The following is an 18,789-nucleotide window of genomic DNA, read 5'->3' as shown; positions in this document are numbered from 1 at the left end:
TAAATATACCCCAAAGACAGCCTTCCCTGAGCAGAAGGCAGCTGTAAAGTTTTGTGCTGCCTCCACAATCCCGAAAGAGGAGGTTGCTCCTCCAATTGTTTTCTCACACCCATAGCGCCCATCTGAAGTCATGGTAGCTATTCAACCGTTGATCGCCAGCCCTGTACTGGTTGACAGTGCCGCATCCTCACACCCAAATGCACCGGGATTCGATGCGTACAGCGGCTTTTCCTATGCACACTACTGGATGCGATGCAAATAAGGTGCCCAAAAGCCCTACTTCAGATGGATTTCTGCTCGCATCTCAAGATGGTGCGAGCATAAATCAGGCAATAATTGATGAACACCCAAAAACAACTGAATAGCACCCGTCACTTTATACGAGAGCGCTTCGCTGTACGAGAACAACTGAATCCCCCCCAAAGAAAATTTGCTAAGAAAAGAACGTAACATTTAAATGGACAGAATAAGAAACTGTTTCCTGTGAAACAGACGCAACACAAAGCAAACAGTGGACCAACGAGCTAACCATCTTCTGCTTGCAAACAGACCCACCTACCCCATTAAAATATGTAACTGCTAACAAGGTTGAGGCCACTAAGAATAAAATCTATTTTAAACTGACATTTCCAGATACGATAAAACATTAAATGTATGACTGTTTCCCAACGTCATTTTAATTTATCATAAAAGCAAGCATAGCAATTAACAGTGCTAATTATCTTATTACAGGTAATTTTAAAAGTAATTAGTGGTATTTCATGCCTGCAAGCCTTTTACATGGCTGACTCTGAATTGGGATTCTGGAGCAGAACAAATACAGCCATTGTACTGTGTGACAAGCAGAACATTTGACACTCTCGGCATTTCACAGTGCAATTTCTAGAATATTGCCTTTTACGGTCAGTCGCTACATACTCTACTTACTTCCTGGAAATAAACAGAAAAAGGGTGAAATGTTCAATCTCTGCACACTGACATGTAAATCAGAAACTGTGCAAAAGCATAAACATCCTTTATCATAAAAGGCTAACACGGCTCCTCATCTCTCTGGGGGGGGGGGGTTTCAAGCGTTTTGCTCGGCTGATGGCCACTAGATAGTGCCCGACGGAACAATTCAAGTGTTGCTCCGTTCGGCCGCACACAGCCGCCGGCACTGATATTACGGTTATGCTGTTCCGTAATTTTGACGGGCTGGTAACTAGCAGTACTTAAGCACAATGGGAGAAGTCCTGCAACGACGGGGGGCTTTAGTTCTGATTTTACTCTGTATATTAAGGAATGAATAATATGCTTAGGCCCAGATTTATCAAGCCTTGGAGAGTGATAAATTGCATGGTGATAACATACCAACCAATCACCTCATAACGGTCATTTTTCAAAAACAGGGACAGATGTATTAACCTGGAGATGGCATAAGGAAATGATAAACCAGTGATATGTGCAAGGTGATACACGCACCAGCCAATCACCTCCTAACTGTTAATTTACATATTGGAGCTGATTGGCTGGTGCGTGTATCACCTTGCATTTATCACTGGTTTATCACTTCCTTATGCATTCTCCAGGTCAATACATCTGCCCCACAGCCTGTAACATGGCAGTTAAGAGCTGATTGGCTGGTACTTCAACATCGTGCAATTTATCACTCTCCAAGGTTTGATAAATCTGGGCCTTTATATATGGTATGTATGACTATTATAGAGTCTGCTTTCAGCATTTAATATTCTGTAGACTGTCCTTGTTTATTCAGAAGGTTGGAAAAAGATTTTCATTCTAGTCTTTGAGAATACATAACAATTTGGCATGTCTCCTTTCCTTTCAGACATATCCTGATTTCACAACACGCTAACCTGATAAGAGTAATTTCATACCATTTTATCACTTTGTGACGTACCAGACGTGAACAGATGGTTTTAGCAGAGACATTACTCATACATATCTGCACATCACACTCAAACGCACAATTTAGAAGCAAACGGGGTGAAGACGAGATATTTAATATCCACATGACATTGAACGTCAACAGTAAACGTTATTCAGTAGTAGGCCTTAAAAAAAAATGATAACCAGCTATAGAATGAATGCATGGTACAATTCATACTGATGCTTCTGTCATTACAATCATAATTTCATTAAGTAGAATACACATCTACTGTACGGTTAAGAAACAAAAACAGGGGTCCATGAAGTTGCCCATGGCGGTGCCACGGAACAGATCAACTAATGCAAAACGATCAAGTTCTTACCTGCATTTCTTCTTTTGTGAAACTGGCTGCTTCGTCCCCCAATTCGTGTAAATACATACAGTCTGGCTTTGGACACTGCATATTTTTTAAGAAATAACTGCAGTATTTTGTAGTACCTAAAGATGCCTTGAGACAGCGAGTGGAATGAAAAAAAAAATAAAGAGAGAAAGAGACCAATATTAGAGGACCCAAAACACAAACAAAAAAGATACAAGTAGACTCTTCAATTGTGTTTTAAACATTACAACTGCTGCCTCGATTGTCTAGGTGAGACAACGATCGTGACAAAACACACCCTAAGAAAACACCATGTTTTAGTAAATGTGTTTATCATACTGGAGCGTGGAATTACCCTCTGCTGTATCTTTCCTTGCCACACAGGGGGTTTCCTGTAAAACTGACTAGCAAGCAAAAAGACTACAAGGATTGTAGATTTCGTCATGCCGAGATACATTTGGAGGAAAACAGATGCGTCTGCAAATCATTTGCTTGAACAGATCTGGACAGTGAGACTTGTGGGCATTAGAATGGTAATGCCGCTGGCCAAACCACTTCATTTAAAGCCTTGTACCGAGAGATCAACCGAACGCTGACCGCACGCAGCGATATCGCAAACTACAATTTTGGAAATTTTTGACCAGTCCTGTAAATCCAGTGACTGCTGTGTAACTGTATGTGCCAGGGATTCGGTGACCGCACTACTGTACCACTAAGTAACTGGTGGTTTGATATGAGTGTTGGGTCTGTCTACATTGGCCACCCCTGCGGGACGCAGGGTCGATGGGACTCGCTGCCGGGATTCCGTCAGACGAGATGCCGCTGTCTGTATACCGACAGCCGGCATCCCATCTGCCGATAAAACATATTTATTCCACCTCCACAAGTTGCCAAATAGCAAATAAGATTGGTTGAAAAGAAAAAGGCAATGACTGACTTCTAAACTCTTAAAGTGCCAGCTCAAGGTTAGCACACACTCTATACCCATTGTAAAGAGCACACCAGTGTCCCTAGTGGATGAAGGAGAAATAACAGAGGTAGTAGTATTCTACAGATCTCAGATAAGACCATATATTTGAGTCATGCTACACACTGCATCTTAATAGGGGTATTTAATAGATAAAGCTGCACCAGGTATATACTACCCAGGGGGACTTCCTATGCACTTATCCTAGATGGCTTTATTTTTCATTCCAGAACTGAGTAAAGAGTTTTCAATGTATGGGCAAATTACAGCAGTGGCTATCTATATTATGGGCCGCGGCATTACTGCATCATACATAGATACAAATGGTTATCTATCGGCAAATTCTATTAGCCGTGTGGTACACTTTCGCAGTCTATGCCACCTATGAAATGGCTGCCCCGGGACCGCTTGAGAGTAGATTGCAAGTCTCTAATATAATGGCTCTGGGAACTTTTCACTTTGGAATAGACCACGCGCAAGCCAACCGCAGGTTACTGAATACGACTGAAGATTATTTATTGATAAAAAGAAACATTATTTATGCTTAAATAAAACACGGAAACACAAGGTATGCACTCCTAGATTGTCACGGGTGGGGTATAATAGCCTTGTGTGTGACAAACGGTATCCAGACGATAGATAGAAAATGTATTCGTAGACACCAAAAGTTCAACCATATATTCGTTCAACAGGGTGAAAAGGTCGACATGACAAAGAACACATTTTGACAGGTGCCCTTGGCACGCCAATTTGTTTTACAACTAATTTATTTCTATAAAAAATTGTTCAAAATACACCATAGACTTCCATTGATCTCTATAGGTCTAAAGGTCTCCAGGATTATAAAGCTGTGAAAAAACTAACAGTACAGACGATGACTACCTACCATAGCCACAGGAAAAAAACATGGAGAACTACCAAGTAGAATACCCGTTTTAAAATAATTTTAACCCCTTTCTCCTTAAAAGGTACAAATTAGCGCCATCTCTCTAACATAAGCCGTTATTGTCACCTGTAAGATAACATTCTTGTTAATTTTTCCCTAGAGTTAGTAAAGCAACTTCAAACTTGCTCTCATATGACTACCATGGCAACCACAGTCACAACACACATGATGTAGTGACCAGAGAGGCTTTACAATGGTTCTTGCTCTCAACAGGCACGGGACCCCGCCAATCTCTGCAATCACGTGACCCAGTGGCATCTATAGTATAGTATGGCTTCTTTGTGGGAACTGTGGCGGTCAGCTTTCGCAACCCCATAGGTCATGCAGCTGGCCAATGGTTTTGCAGCATCGGATCAGTAATGCAAACAGGAGTACCGCTCCTGCTGCAAAACATATTCATGCTACGTCTGCTACTGCTATGAAAGCAGCAGTGATGGCAATTCCAACCACACATGAATCGGGCCAAGTGAGTGTTTCGCTGCGTCTGCGAGAAAACAACATTTAAAGTTGCTAAGTTACACCGCTAGCTGCGGCTTAGTCACATCCGACGTCTCCCGCCGTACGGCATATGGAGGCTAGGATCTGATTCTAAACGTCACCAAGCAACAGACTTATGTAGTGGCTGCCATCTATGTGTCTGTCACACAGGCCTGTCGCATCATACCTTAAGCGTTCTTCCGTCTACTACCACATTGTTGACACACTGTATAGCTCGAAGTGCATCTTCTGACCGTATATATGTTACATAAGCACTTGCACTTGGACCCTGCAAGAGAGAGGAGATATATTTAGTTAATGGCTACTGGCACAAGTGGCAGCTGTCTAACGTCAGCGGAAAACCTCTGAGCAGAAACCATTCTCATTTTCTATATACGTTTCATGTCCTGATCCCAACACATTAGACCACAGGTTCTCAAACTCGGTCCTCAGGACCCCACACGGTTCATGTTTTGCAGGTCACCTGTAGATTTTTAAAATGTAACAGTTGGTGATACACACAGTGCAGCTGCCGGGTGACCTGGAAACCGTGAACCGTGTGGGGTCCTGAGGACCGAGTTTGAGAACCACTGCATTAGACCAAACTTAACTGTTAATAGACACTGCTAAATTAATCACCCTCCTAATTGGCAGATGTCATGGCAAGACCCACCAGGGCATATGCAATGTGGGTATGCAAGGGTAAACCGGCAAAAACAAAAAACACACCTGGCCAGTCTAATAGCAACAAAAATCTCTCTCACACTATTAAACACAAAATCCTGTCACCAGTAAGATTTGGTTAAAGAGCTGGCACTCCTTACAGACAGACAACTCTTTACCGACTAATATCAAAATGCAAATTACATCATACATTAAATCACAGGCTCTGCAATTCAAAAGACTCCCTATATAATTGGAGAAACACACAAATACTAGCCGCACTCTCTAAGAAAACAGAATATTAAACGGGATTTAAGAACTGTTACAATGCTCATGGAATCAAAATAAAATAATCGACAAAAATAAACTTATATTTATTCTTTTATTTAAAACATGGAAACCATGGTCTATACTCTTGCACGCTTAATAATCGTAATGCGTCACAACGGGAAAAGCTAAAAAGAAAAATAATTTGATAGGTGTCCTTGGTATGCTAAAGCTGTTTCACAATTATTTTCTTTCCCTCTGGATCAACAACAGTAAGCAGTTCATAAAAATAAACCATACCTATATTGTAGAAAAGAACTGCCATGTCTTCCGCCAAGCATGGATTCCCCAAACAGGTTCCTTAAGGGGCCTGTATGTGTCATTCACAAACTATCTGTTTCTTACCACATAAGTGGGGTGGGGTTTTTATTTTGGCACGATGTGTCATGGTGCATATTGGCAATTACTGTAGTGCCTATGGGTCCACAGTTATCTTGACTAGTTTTCTGTGCCTAGCCACAACATGACTTATTAGCATAAACCCTTCATCTATTGTTCTCAGCTGCAATACAATACAGAGAACAATACAGCAGGGGATTAAGTCATTACAGCAGGGGATTAAGTCCGATTGGCCAGTCTCAGTTAATCCTATTAAAGGTCAAGACAAACGTGGACCCATCTGTACATTGCTCGCATAACTACAGTACTTCATAGTAAAGCCTTGTTCTGGTAGAAGGGCAATTTGATATTTCAGGAATTTACACCAGGAAAACCACTTTCCAGTTACTCACCTGTGAGCCTGCATAGGATGTGCTGTTGTTGATAACAACTTTATGTATTTTACCAAATTTCCCAAAATATTCTGGCCGTTTTAAAACCTGTGATGGGAAAGGAACATTAAAAGGGAAGGAAAAAATAAATAAATTATTTGTGCAATTATTTCTTTCAACAATTTATCCAGGTAAAACATAGTAGTTTTCACTTTTGGTATTTAAAGGAATTGATATTTGGCAGCAGTGTATAAGATTGACAAAATGTAGCTGCCTCTGTCAAGTGAGACATGATTTTTGGTGTGTTCGCGGGCAAGTAATAGCAGACAACGCGTTTTACCTGCGGCCACCGTAGTAATGAATGATCTCTATATGCAGATCAGATCCCAGCGCAGATTACAAGTGTTCAGTGCGCAGTGGCTACATGTATCAACACTACATCACAAATTCCCTAAAAAGTGCATGTGGGGGACAAGCCAAAATCAACGGAAAATCCTATTTAAATTATATATTGAATGAAATGAAAAAAAAAAAAATATAAGTTATGGTAAGAACTTACAGTTGATAACGGTATTTCTCCTAAGTCCACAGGATCCACAAGATAACAACGGGATATGATGAAGCGACAGCAGATTTGCACCAATCGGTCAAAGCTTTCTGGCCTCCCAGTATGCAACGGGCCCATCAATATATCCCCGCCTCCTGGCTGAGGCAAATCGGTTGTATTCCAAAGCTCAAGGCAGGAGCATCATAGATAGCCCTAATCAGGCGATAAGAACACACATACACACCCTTCCGTGCAAGAAGGAAGAGGTTAGTGAGTAAAAGTATCCTCAAATCAGGTACGTCAGGGTGGGATCCCTGTGGAACCTGTGGACTTAGGAGAAATACGGTTATCAACGGTAAGTTCTTACCATAACGTATATTTCGCCGGCAGGGTCCACATGTTATCCACAGGATAACAATGGGATCTCCCAAAGCAATTTAGTGGTGGGTACGCTTCTGACTGGTCAGGAGAATCCTTCGCCCGAATTCAGCGTCATGAGAAGCAAAAGTATCCAAGGCATAATGTCTAACGAATGTGTTAATGGAAGACCATGTGGCTGCCTTACATATCTGCTCTGCTGAAGCACCATGTTGTGCTGCCCATGATGGACCTACCTTACCAGTAGAGTGAGCAGAGACATTAGCCGGAACAGGGAGATCAGCACGAGAATATGCTTCTGAAATAGTCATCCGAAGCCACCCCGCCAGTGTCTGCTTATCAGCCGGCCATCCTCTCGTGAAATCCGTAGAGAATGAAGAGAGAGAATCAGTTTTTCTGATAACACTGGTACGATCCACGTAGATCCTTAATGTATGGACCACGTCCAGCAATGTATCTCCTGCAGAAAGGCCCGGTACCTGGAAAGCCGGGACTACAATTTCTTCATTAACCACTTGCCTGGCATGGTGGCAGCAGATGCGACCATACCAGCAAGTGCTCTATCTGACCTGGTCGCACAGGATAACACCAGTCAGACAGACAGTGTGTGCAGTGACAGGGAAGGGAAACTTCCTTCCGCTGCTGCTGTCAGGGGGACCGGAAGGTTCCTCTGCCTCCCTGCACTCTCCCCCTGTGTCTGCCGAGCTGCCGATCACTGCTGATCGGTCAGCACGGCAGGATCCCCCCCACCCCTCCCCCCCCTCCAGCGGCTGCAGACAATGGCAGCCGCTGGGGAGAGTACATTAATCCTCTCAAGCCCCCCCCTAGCCCCCCCCCCCCGCATACATACAGGCTGTCCCGGCTTTCAAAATGAAAGCCGCGATGTTCCAGATCGATGTTTGAAAAAATTATATTTAACATTTTTTTTATTTTTTATTTTTAACTAAAATCATTTGGGATAGGGTTAAATTGATGTTCTTCCCCTAATTCATGAATAAAAAAACCGACAATTTCGGAGCGGTTTTCGGCGAAATAAATCGTCAGTTAAGTGGTTAAGGTGGAATTTAAACACCATCTTCGGAAGATACCCAGATCTAGTTCTTAGAACTGCTTTATCTGGATATAAAAAAAATAAATAAATCAGAAATGGGGAACGACATGAAAAAGCCCCTAAATCCGATACTCTTCTAGCTGACACCATAGCCAGTAGAAAGAGAACTTTAGCTGTCGACCATTTAAGATCCACTTTATTAAGTGGTTCAAATGGGGCAACTTGAAGAGCTTTCAGGACTAGACTTAAGTCTCAAGGCACTACAGCAGGAACAAAAGGAGGTTGTATGCGCTGCATTCCCTGGAAAAAAGTACGCACATCCTGTAAGTTGGCAATTTTCTTTTGGAACCATACAGTCAATGCCGACACTTGCACTCTCAAGGAAGCCACCTTCAAACACTTATCTATTCCTGCCTGAAGGAATGCTAAGACCCTGGAAACTCTGAAAAACTTAGGCTCCATTTTCCGTTCACTGCACCAATGAAAATAGGTTTGCCATATTCGGTGATAAATGCGAGCGGAGGAAGGTTTCCTTGCTCTAAGCATAGTTTGAATTACCTGTTGTGAGAATCCTCTTGACTTCAGGATAGAGCACAGGTTCTCAAACTCGGTCCTCAGGACCCCACACAGTGCATGTTTTGCAGGTCTCCTCGCAGAATTGCAAGTGGAATAATTAGCTCCACCTGTGGACCTTTTAAAATGTGTCAGTGAGTAATTAATACACCTGTGCACCTGCTGGGTTACCTGCAAAACATGCACTGTGTGGGGTCCTGAGGACCGAGTTTGAGAACCCCTGGGATAGAGGTTTCAAGAGCTACGCCGTCAAAGACAACCGATCCAGATGCCTGTGATAACAAGGACCCTGCATTAGTAGATCTGGACGTTGAGGGAGCAGAAGTGGAGCATTCATCGACATTCTCTGCAGATCTGTGTACCAATGCCTTCTGGGCCAAGCCGGAGCTATTAGTATCACAGCACCTTTCCCTTGCTTTTTCTTTCTCACCACCCTTGGTAATAGGATGATTGGAGGAAACACATAAGCCAGATGAAAGTACCATCTCTCCGACAGGGCATCCACAAAGATCGCTCTTGGATCCTCTGTTCGTTCTTAACCCATATGCGAGCACTTTGTTGTTCAGATGGGATGCCATGAGATCTCTCTCTGGCAACCCCCACTTGTCTACTAGAGTCTGGAAGACCTCTGGGTGTACAGCCCATTCGCTTGCCCGAATAGCATGTCGACTGAGAAAGTCCGCTTCCCAGTTTAGGACTCCCAGAACAAATACTGCGGACAAGGCTGGAAGATGAAGTTCTGCCCACTTTAGTATGTGACTTACCTCCTTCATCGCTTTTCGGCTGCAAGTTCCTCCCTGATGGTTGAGGTACGCTACTGCCGTCACATTGTCCGAGCGGATCTGGACTGGTTTTCCCAGAAGAATCAGTGCCATGTATATAGGGGGGTCATTCCGAGTTGATCGCTAGCTGCCGTTGTTCGCTGCGTAACAATCAGTAAAAAAAACGAACACATGCGTATGCACCGCAATGCGCACGTGCGATGTACAGGAACAAAGAGCATCGTGGTTTTGCACAGGTTCTAGCGACGCATTCAGTCGCACAGCCGATTGCAAGGAGATTGACAGGAAGAGGGCATTTATGGGTGTCAACTGACCGTTTTTTAGGAGTGTTTGGAAAAACGTAGGCGTGGCCGGGCGTTTGCTGGGCGGGTGTCTGACGTCATTACCGTGTCATTCGTCGCAGCAATCATCGCACACAATAAGTAACTACAGGGCTGGTCTTGTTTTGCACAAAATGTGTTAGCTGCCGCGCGGCTGCACAGGCGTTCACACTCCTGCAAAGCAAAAATACACTCCCCCGTGGGCGGCGACTATGCGTTTGCACGGCTGCTAAAAGTAGCTAGCGATCAACTCGGAATGACCCCCATGGCCCGAAGTTCCAATATACTTATTGGCAGGCAACCTTCTTCCTTGGTCCATTGCCCCTGGAAACACAACCTTCCTGACACTGCTCCCCAGCCCGGGAGACTGGCATCCGTTGTCAGAATTTCCCAATCTGATATCCACAAGGGTCTCCCCTTGTCCAGATGGGATGTCTGTAGCCACCAGTCTAATGACATTCTTACTTCTATCGTAAGCACCATAGTCTGTTTTTATCGTCTGATGCAGCCCATTCCATTTGGCAAGAACCAGACGCTGCAGAGGCCTCGAGTGGAATTGTGCATACTCCACCATGTCGAATGTTGACACCATCAAACCCATCACACGCATTGCTGCGTGAATGGATACTTTTTGACTGTGTAACAAGTCCTGAATCCTTGACTGAACCTTGGATATCTTGTTCAGAGGTAACGTTACTCTCTGAAAACTTGAATCCAGTACAGCCCCCAAGTGAGTCATCCGCTGTGACAGAACTAGAGACGATTTTGCCCAATGTTTGAGCCACCCGTGGTTCTGCAGACACATTGTCTGTTGCAGATGACAGAGGAGCAATTCCTGCGACTGTGCCAGGATTAAAAGATCGTCGAGGTATGGAAAAATTATTATCCCCTGCTGTCGGAGATAAGCTGCCATTACCACCATAATCTTGGTAAATACTCTGGGGGCTGTGGCTAACCCAAAAGGTAGGGCCTGGAACTGAAAATGCTGTTGGAGGATAGCGAACCTGAGATAGCACTGATGCGACAGTGCTATAGGAACATGTAGGTAAGCATCCAGTATATCCAGGGATACCATATAACCCCCTGGCTCCATGGCCAAAATTATGGAACGTAAGGTCTCCATGTGAAACAGAGGTACCCAAATGTATTTGTTCAGCAGTTTGAGATTGAGAATGGGCCGGAACGGGCCATTTGGATTCTGAACTAAAAACAGCTTGGAGTAAAAACCCTGTCCTCGTTGTTCAGGAGGAACTGGAATGACTACTCCTGACTGAAGCAATTTCTGAACTGCCTCTTGCAAAGCCCTGGTCTTCATCTCTACCCAAAACGGGCTGGTACAAAAAAACCTTCATGGAGGGTACTTCTTGAGGGCAAAAGCATAACCTAGAGATAGTTTCCTGTACCCTGTGCAAAGTGAAGTCGTCGGCCCCCCACCCTGGGGTCCCCCAGGTGGAGGCCCGCACCATCAGGCTGATGGTTTATCATCGGTCTTCCCAACCCGTCCTCTGGTAGCCCAATGCTTTTTAGTCTTACCAGACTTGTTGTATTGGGCCTGCTTGCCCTCATTTTTTCCTTTAGCTTTTTCTTGATACCGAAAGGGCCAGAACTTTAGGTTTGAAATTGTATGTGGAAGGAAACTTGACCTTCTTGGGAGTCTGCTTCGGACTCCAAAATATCTGTCAATTCTTTACCAAAAAGAATATCTCTAGAAAAGGGCAGAGATTCCAAAACCTTCTTAGATTTTGAATCAGCTTTCCACGTACGTAGCCTAACTGCTCTGCGAGCAGCTATTGATGAAGCTGATGCCCTGGAGGCAATAGTACCCATATCCAATGCTGCTTCTTCCAAGAACATTGCAGCCTGTTTTATATGTGCTATATGGGATTTTTGCTCTCTAGATGCTAATGGAAAATCCCCCTCCAATGCATCAGCCCAGGCAGCCACTGCCTTTGCCATCCAAGCTGAAGCCATGGCTGGCCTTATGACTGCCCCGGACAGTTAAAAAATGTTTTTAAGAAAACCATCCACTCTCCTATCCGTGACATGATTTAATGATGTTGAAGGCAAAGGTAATGTAGATTTTCGCACTAATCGAATCATATGCGTATCTACTTTAGGAGCCACCTCTTTTTTTAAACAATCCCCAGCTAGAAGAGGATAATTGGAATTCCATTTCTTAGGAATTCAAAACAACTTATTAGGCGTAGCCCAAGCCTCTTCCATGAATTCCGTCAGCTGATCTGACCCTGGTAACTCAGTCTTAACGGTTTTGGGACGTTTAAACACAGGTGCCTTGGTTTTTAATACACAGGCTCTGCTGAATCTTCTAAGGATAGAATGGCTTTCATTGCTTTAATTAACTCACCTATATCCACTGAGCTGAGACCTTCCTCCTCCTCTTCGTATGCCGAAGTAGAATTAATTGAGCTTTCATCCTCTGATGAATTCTCCTCTGAACCATGTGTAGCCTGTGAGGATGAAGATTTACTTACCACCGGCTTATCAGCCTGTTTCTTCTGAGAGGCTGCTGCTGGAAGTGATACACCACAAGTAGGAAGCTGCATGTAAGGGTTAAACGTGTAACCTATCGCCGGTAGAGGAGTTGGAGGAATTATCCATTCAGCTATACTGGATAAAGTGTGTGCAAACATAGCCCAAGGTGGATCAACCTGCACCTGAAAGTGCCTTGCATTTTTCAAGAACCCCTGGTGAAAGCTAAAACAATTTGCACACAAACTATCCTGAACCAGATCCTGAGAGCTTTGCAAGACAAACATGATATGAGTGTTGGTGTTGCTGTGAGTGTATCTTCTTCACCTATGCCGCTCTTAGACATAATAAATAATGAACACTTCCACAGTGTACTACACAATTTGTGACTGTAATCAAACTAAGCTTTTTAAAGTGACAAACAATCCGACCCTACCCATGCACCAGCATTGAGGATCGGAATAAAACAAAACTGACAGAATATAGTAAAGTCAGCAATCACACTAGCAGTCAGTCACGTTATATATTGGTATAATAAGCAATATGAGTATGTAGGAGAACATATTACTGAATCATGTTTAAACAGATCTAACGTATGCAGACGCAATGCGAAAGAAACAGTATATGTATACAGACACATATGCAATAGGCACTTATCTAACTATTCATACTCAAGAGGCAGATACAGGGAGACTCACCTCGCTTCCAGGACCGATCAATACGTTAGCGAACGCTGAGTGGATCCAGATGCTACTAGTGTACACTGTCGCTCCATGAACCTATAGTGAACACAGACGCACCAGTCACACAGCCGCCTATGCTGCGACTGGGTCTCCTTGTGTACAACGTCTGAAATGGAAGCGGGAAAACAGTTCACGGCGGGATACTCGGAGGAAACTGGTCATGAACCAGGGGGAGGGGTGACCAGGAGAACGTCTGTCATCAACCCTAGGGATCGCGGCCTCATACTATTCCTGGAGCCTATGATCCCTAAGGCCTAGCGCTGGTGCACCGAAGGGGGCAGCCGCATCAGCGACTGTTTGGTAGTCTCCTCCCAAAACAGTGTGGCTGTGTCCGTATTCCCCTTCTAAGCGGAACCGATGCCTTACCTTCTCCCCGTGCTCCGGCCACAGCCTGGTAACGTCTACTGGACCTGCTAGTATATCAGACACAGGCGCCCGCCGAAACAGCACTGTACTCGTGGGTAAGCATTGTCGCGACCCGGTGGAGAGTTGTTGGAGCGACTCTTTCTAAGGTACGTATAAGATGCTGTTTAGAAAGATTGCTCAGAAAAAATAGTAAGACTATAAAAATTAAAATAAGAAAGCTTAGGGCTGCTAAAACCAGCAGTCCTCTGACCATGGTTTGACTCCTGCCGCACCAAACCAAAAACTGATTTGCCTGAGCCAGGAGGCGGGGATATATGGACGGGCCCGTTGCATGCTGGGAGGCCAGAAAGCTTTGACCGACTGGTGCAAATCCGCTGTCGCTTCATCATATCCCATTATTATCCTGTGGATAACCTGTGGACCCTGCCGGAGAAAAAAAATCTTTACAGTATAAGCATATACGAGATTCCAGCAGTTATGACTTTAAGTCAGATAAAAACTCCTTACCGAGTCCAAAAGTGATACACTGTATTAAAAAAATATATATAAATAATCAAATGAAAAAAAAAAAAAAAAAAAAAAACCCAAACAATCGATACTGAAAAAAACCCCAAAAACAAAACAAAACCCCAAATACCAGTAATTTGCAATTCCTTCTTCTAGATAAAATGCAGCATTAAGGGTTACAGAATGGTGAAGATAACCAAGTGATAAGTCTGCCTGCCACCAGCTGTAGCAAGAAGTCCGAGCTAAGCAGTATGACCAGGGCTGTGAATGCCTCAAACATACCTCTAACTTCTAGCTCTTAGAGGAAGCAAATGAAAACTGCATTTGTAAGTGCTGTATTTCAACCACACTGCAGAAAAAAATATTTTAGCCCAGCATTTCCGACCTCCGATCCGCAAAATTCCCCCGACAGCCCTGGTTTATAATGACACAGGCTACGGGTTAATTAACACGTCAAGTCATTTTGATCCACCACCTGTGTTCTAGCACGGAAATCCTTAAAACCCGGACTTTCGGGGAAGGCTTGAATATTTATACTAAGCCTCCATGAGGAAATAAAAGGCCGCCTTGCACTCACCTCTGGGTCTGCGAGGCGTTGTGAAAGGCCCACTACAAAGACTAGATTTTTCTGGACAACGCGCACGCTGGCCAAATGTTTCCGGTTTTCTGATATTTTCTGTTTGCGCTCGTTCTGTTTCTGTTTCTTTTCATTCTTTATCCTCTGTAGCTCTTCCTGGGAGAGAGGTTTGTATACGGCTGGGTCTTCTGGATATGGCTAAGGAATGACACAGGGGAATTTTAGCGGGGTAACGCTAAAGGACTTTACGCAGGCTCCTACGAACCACAATAATAAAAATACACAACACTGAATGATAATGATACCAAGTTACCGCTCTAAACTACAATAACTAAATATACTCTTTGCCTTGAGAATGTTGAAAGCAAGCAGTACCGTGGTAACTGCAGGGACCCTGCACTCATAGGAACCCACAGGAGAAATAAGAGTGAGTCAGGAGTTGATGACAGACCAGGGCAGTTACATGTACCCTAACGTTTTCAACTTTAAAATAACTTGAGTTAAAAGAGGATCTATCACAAAGATCCTCTAATCAGTTATTCTAGATCACAGGTTCTCAAACTCAGTCCTCAGGACCCCAACACGGTCCATGTTTTGCAGGTCACCTGTAGATTTTTTAAATGTGACAGCTGGTGTTACACAGTGCAGCTGCTGGGTGACATGGAAAACGTGAACCGTGTGGGGTCCTGAGGACCGAGTTTGAGAACAACTGTTCTAGATCATAAAACGGTTTTCAAATGAACTCCTTAAACAGTGCTTGAAATAACGACAGTATGTATCATTTACAGGGGAAAGTGGAACAAAGCGTCAATAAAAAAAAGTAAAAAAAAAGTGATGCTTATTGTGGGTCTTAAAATGTCAAAGTTGGGGATGCCAGAGCAGAAAGGGAAGTGCATCCATCCTCTGGGTTCAATCACGTAATAAAACCAAATGCTGATAAAAATTCCATCAAAGCACACAACAGGTGCCCACCAATATTTTATCTATCTACTCTGGAGTTCTTCTAAGGCCTATAATGAAAAGAACTTTGGACTACAGGTACTTCAAAGGATGCACTAGCCATTTGTTTAAAAATATATATATATAATCCGTTACAAATTATGTCATCAGGTGGCGATACAAAACACTTGAAGAGCGCTACAACTGTTTAATGCGTCCTCCATTGCGGTCAACAGTTTCCATTTGTAGAACAACACTCTACAGTAGACTGCAACATGTCAGGTGGAACAGCCAACGCATGCGCTTTAATGCAGTCTTTAAAGATCACAGAGGGTATGATATCTTTCCAGATACAGCAGGTTCTTTAAAAAAAAAAAAAAAAAAAAATCACAAAGCTTCATTGTAGTGAAGTCCGGAGATCAGGGAGGTCAAGAAAGTAGTCGAAAGTAGGGGCTGATGATCCGTGCTCCTGTAAAGTGTTACATTAGCAATTATGGTACTCTTCAAGGGATTTGTATCACCACCCAGTGCCAAAATCTGTAACAAATCATTTTTGGAGAGAAAAATAAATAAATCTATGGCATCCTCTCAAGTACCTATGGCCAGATGTGTCCTCATACACCCAGCCTCAATACGCCATGCATTGTAAGATGCCTGTCGTGAGTGAGCCGCAGGGTCCCGTGCAACTCTGCTAACGTTGGGCGTATTTGCTTCGACGCAACGCAGTGCACACAAATATATAAGTGCCATATATCAATTATGTTGCGGCTAACGCGTTTCGGCAAAACACGAAGGCAGACGTTAGAAATTTTTCCCGTGAAGGGGCTGTTAAGCATGACGGCCGCAAAGATGAAGGAAGGACACATCTGTAAACAACCACACCACGCCATTATACTGCCCCAACTGAACGCAATACCATCGGGACCCTTCAGGTAGATACATAGCCTACATACTCTCTGCAGAGGGTGGAAGAGAGGCCATGAGAAAAGATTTCTGCAACGCTGACCTTTCTGCATGCGGGACACAACCCGTTCTCGTCTGTGCGTATACGGTGCCAACAGAAGCGGCAAATCTGATATCCACATGTGCAAGGGAAAAAGTTTATGTCATCGATTTCCAAAGGCTCCATGCAAAGGGGGCATTCCACAGGGTCTTCCTTCATATCGGGGCTGCGGGACATCTTTATGGGATCCCAAAAACACAGTAGAAAAAAAACAAAAACCCCAAAAAATATATATATATGTGTTCCACGCTTAGAATAATTTACTGAAATTAAAATCCGTGTGATGCAGCAATCTGAAAGACAAATCAGGACAAGGAAACCATTAGATAAAAATAGAACGACAAAGTAATACAATAAAAAGGTGTGCTTTACACTTAAGGGCCCTACACACTGGGCGATAATTCTCAAAGATATGAACGATCTCGTTCATTAATGAACGAGATACCGTTCATATCTTTGAGTGTGGAGGCACCAGCGAAGAACGATGCGCAGCCCCGCGCTCAATCATCGCTGGTGGCCCGTCGGCTGTGCATGCAGGCCAATATGGACGATCTCGTCCATATTAGCCTGCACTTCTATGGAGCCGTGTGACGGGGAAGTGAAGAAACTTCACTCCCCCCGTCACTGCCTGCCGCCCCCCCCCCCCCCCCCCCCCTGCCGCCAGGCAGCTCGGCGGCGGATCGTTAAATGTGTAAGGCCCTTTACAGATGGAGCCTTGCACATCTAGGCTTCTCTGCTGCGCCTAGGTGCACCAAGGCTTATTAGCATAAGCCTTTCATCTATTGTTCTCAGCTGCAATACAATACAGAGAGAGCAATACAGCATGGGATTAAGTCATTACAGCAGGGGATTAAGTATGACTGCGCTGGCTCAATTAATCCTGGTAGAGGGATAGATGAGAAGGGCTCCATCTGTACTGTCGCTTTACACTTCACCTCAATGCCGCCACTTCATACTGTACATGTAGCCCAGAAGGTGTGACTAGTATGTGTCTGAAGATGGAGAAAGTTTATTGCATTTTATAGGACGCTATAGCAATGAATACATGTGCGTGTATTGTGAAGGATCTCAGACCACTAACGCGTTTCACCACCAGAGAAGGCTTAAACATCTGTGACCAAACCCATAGTCAAAGTTTTCTGTTGAGTTTGTTACACGGAGAAAATTCTTAATCTAACAAAGTGTTATTTATCTTTCCTCTTAGACATACATAAAGGTTCATACACGCTAGACAGCGTCCATATCGCTCAGCGACGTCATGCGGCAGCCAGCTCTTGAACGATGTTCCAAATTGAGCATAAATGCACCACCGACACAGAGGGTCGTTAACGACCCTCGGTGCCGCGCATCGGTCGTCATCACCGGCATACACACTTGCTGAGAAAGTGAGCGTCGCCACTCAGGAAGGGTGAAAATTAGCGACGTTGTTCATTTTGTCGGCAAGTGTGTACGCACCTTAAAGGATTTCTTAAAAAAATAAAAATAAATTTTTACTGAAATCTTTTAAACAACAACTTCACTCCACTTCCCCACCGCCAGGTCGCTCGTCTGCCGTATCGGCGGCCGCCCAGTCTGTAGGGCACTTAAGTTTCTTTAGTGTGTTGCGAGACAATATTTGCTTCTGTTTGTCCTCATTTTATAATTGACAGCACTGCACAAGCACTGGTTTTGTCTATTACTTTGACCAAAAATAGTTTGAATTGGTCCTGGACCACCAATCCAAGACACCCCTGCTAGTGTCCTGAGGCCTAGGCACACAAGTTTGGGAACCACAGACGTACACTACAAATTAGAACCTTGCAATGGGTTGCAAAGTGAAGATTATAGTGGCTACTATTGTAATATCCCTGTGCGGTACATGTCTGGCAGCCTTAGAACTTGTTGCAATTTAGCGTAGATACCCCCAAACACACACATACACCGGGGACTAGCGATCAAACCAACGTGCACAGCATGTGCCTCATCGGTAACCCCCACACACACTGCAGCAATGCAAATCAATCACCTAGCAGCGACTCCCAATGGATGTGTCACGCTGAGTGGGTCCCAGGGATAAACCACTAAATTAAACTTAAAACATACTTGATTTAGAGTATACAAATACGGCGATAATACGGAACAAGATAACACATCAGGAGAGTACCGATCACATAGATGGAAGAAACAACATACCTGTC

General features: G+C 44.0%; 1 protein-coding gene across 7 annotated transcripts in view; it reads right to left on the bottom strand.

Annotated features, from left to right (window-relative positions):
• Positions 1-18,789, bottom strand: part of CNOT4 (CCR4-NOT transcription complex subunit 4) — a 155,899-nt gene that overhangs the window by 50,074 nt on the left and 87,036 nt on the right. For all 7 annotated transcript variants that reach the window (XM_063929010.1, XM_063929011.1, XM_063929012.1 and 4 more), the window contains exons 2-6: positions 16,616-16,905; positions 14,671-14,868; positions 6,358-6,444; positions 4,824-4,925; positions 2,250-2,375 (exon numbers count right to left, since the gene is read on the bottom strand). In XM_063929010.1, the coding sequence (XP_063785080.1) occupies positions 2,250-2,375; positions 4,824-4,925; positions 6,358-6,444; positions 14,671-14,868; positions 16,616-16,789 (687 nt within the window). In that variant the 5' untranslated portion in view covers positions 16,790-16,905. The remainder of the gene's footprint in view (positions 1-2,249; positions 2,376-4,823; positions 4,926-6,357; positions 6,445-14,670; positions 14,869-16,615; positions 16,906-18,789) is intronic.

This window comes from Pseudophryne corroboree, chromosome 6 (assembly GCF_028390025.1).
Source record: "Pseudophryne corroboree isolate aPseCor3 chromosome 6, aPseCor3.hap2, whole genome shotgun sequence".
Lineage (NCBI taxonomy): Eukaryota > Metazoa > Chordata > Amphibia > Anura > Myobatrachidae > Pseudophryne > Pseudophryne corroboree.
The sequence above is the reverse complement of the archived record's forward strand: the minus strand, read 5'-3'. Positions and strand labels throughout refer to the sequence as shown.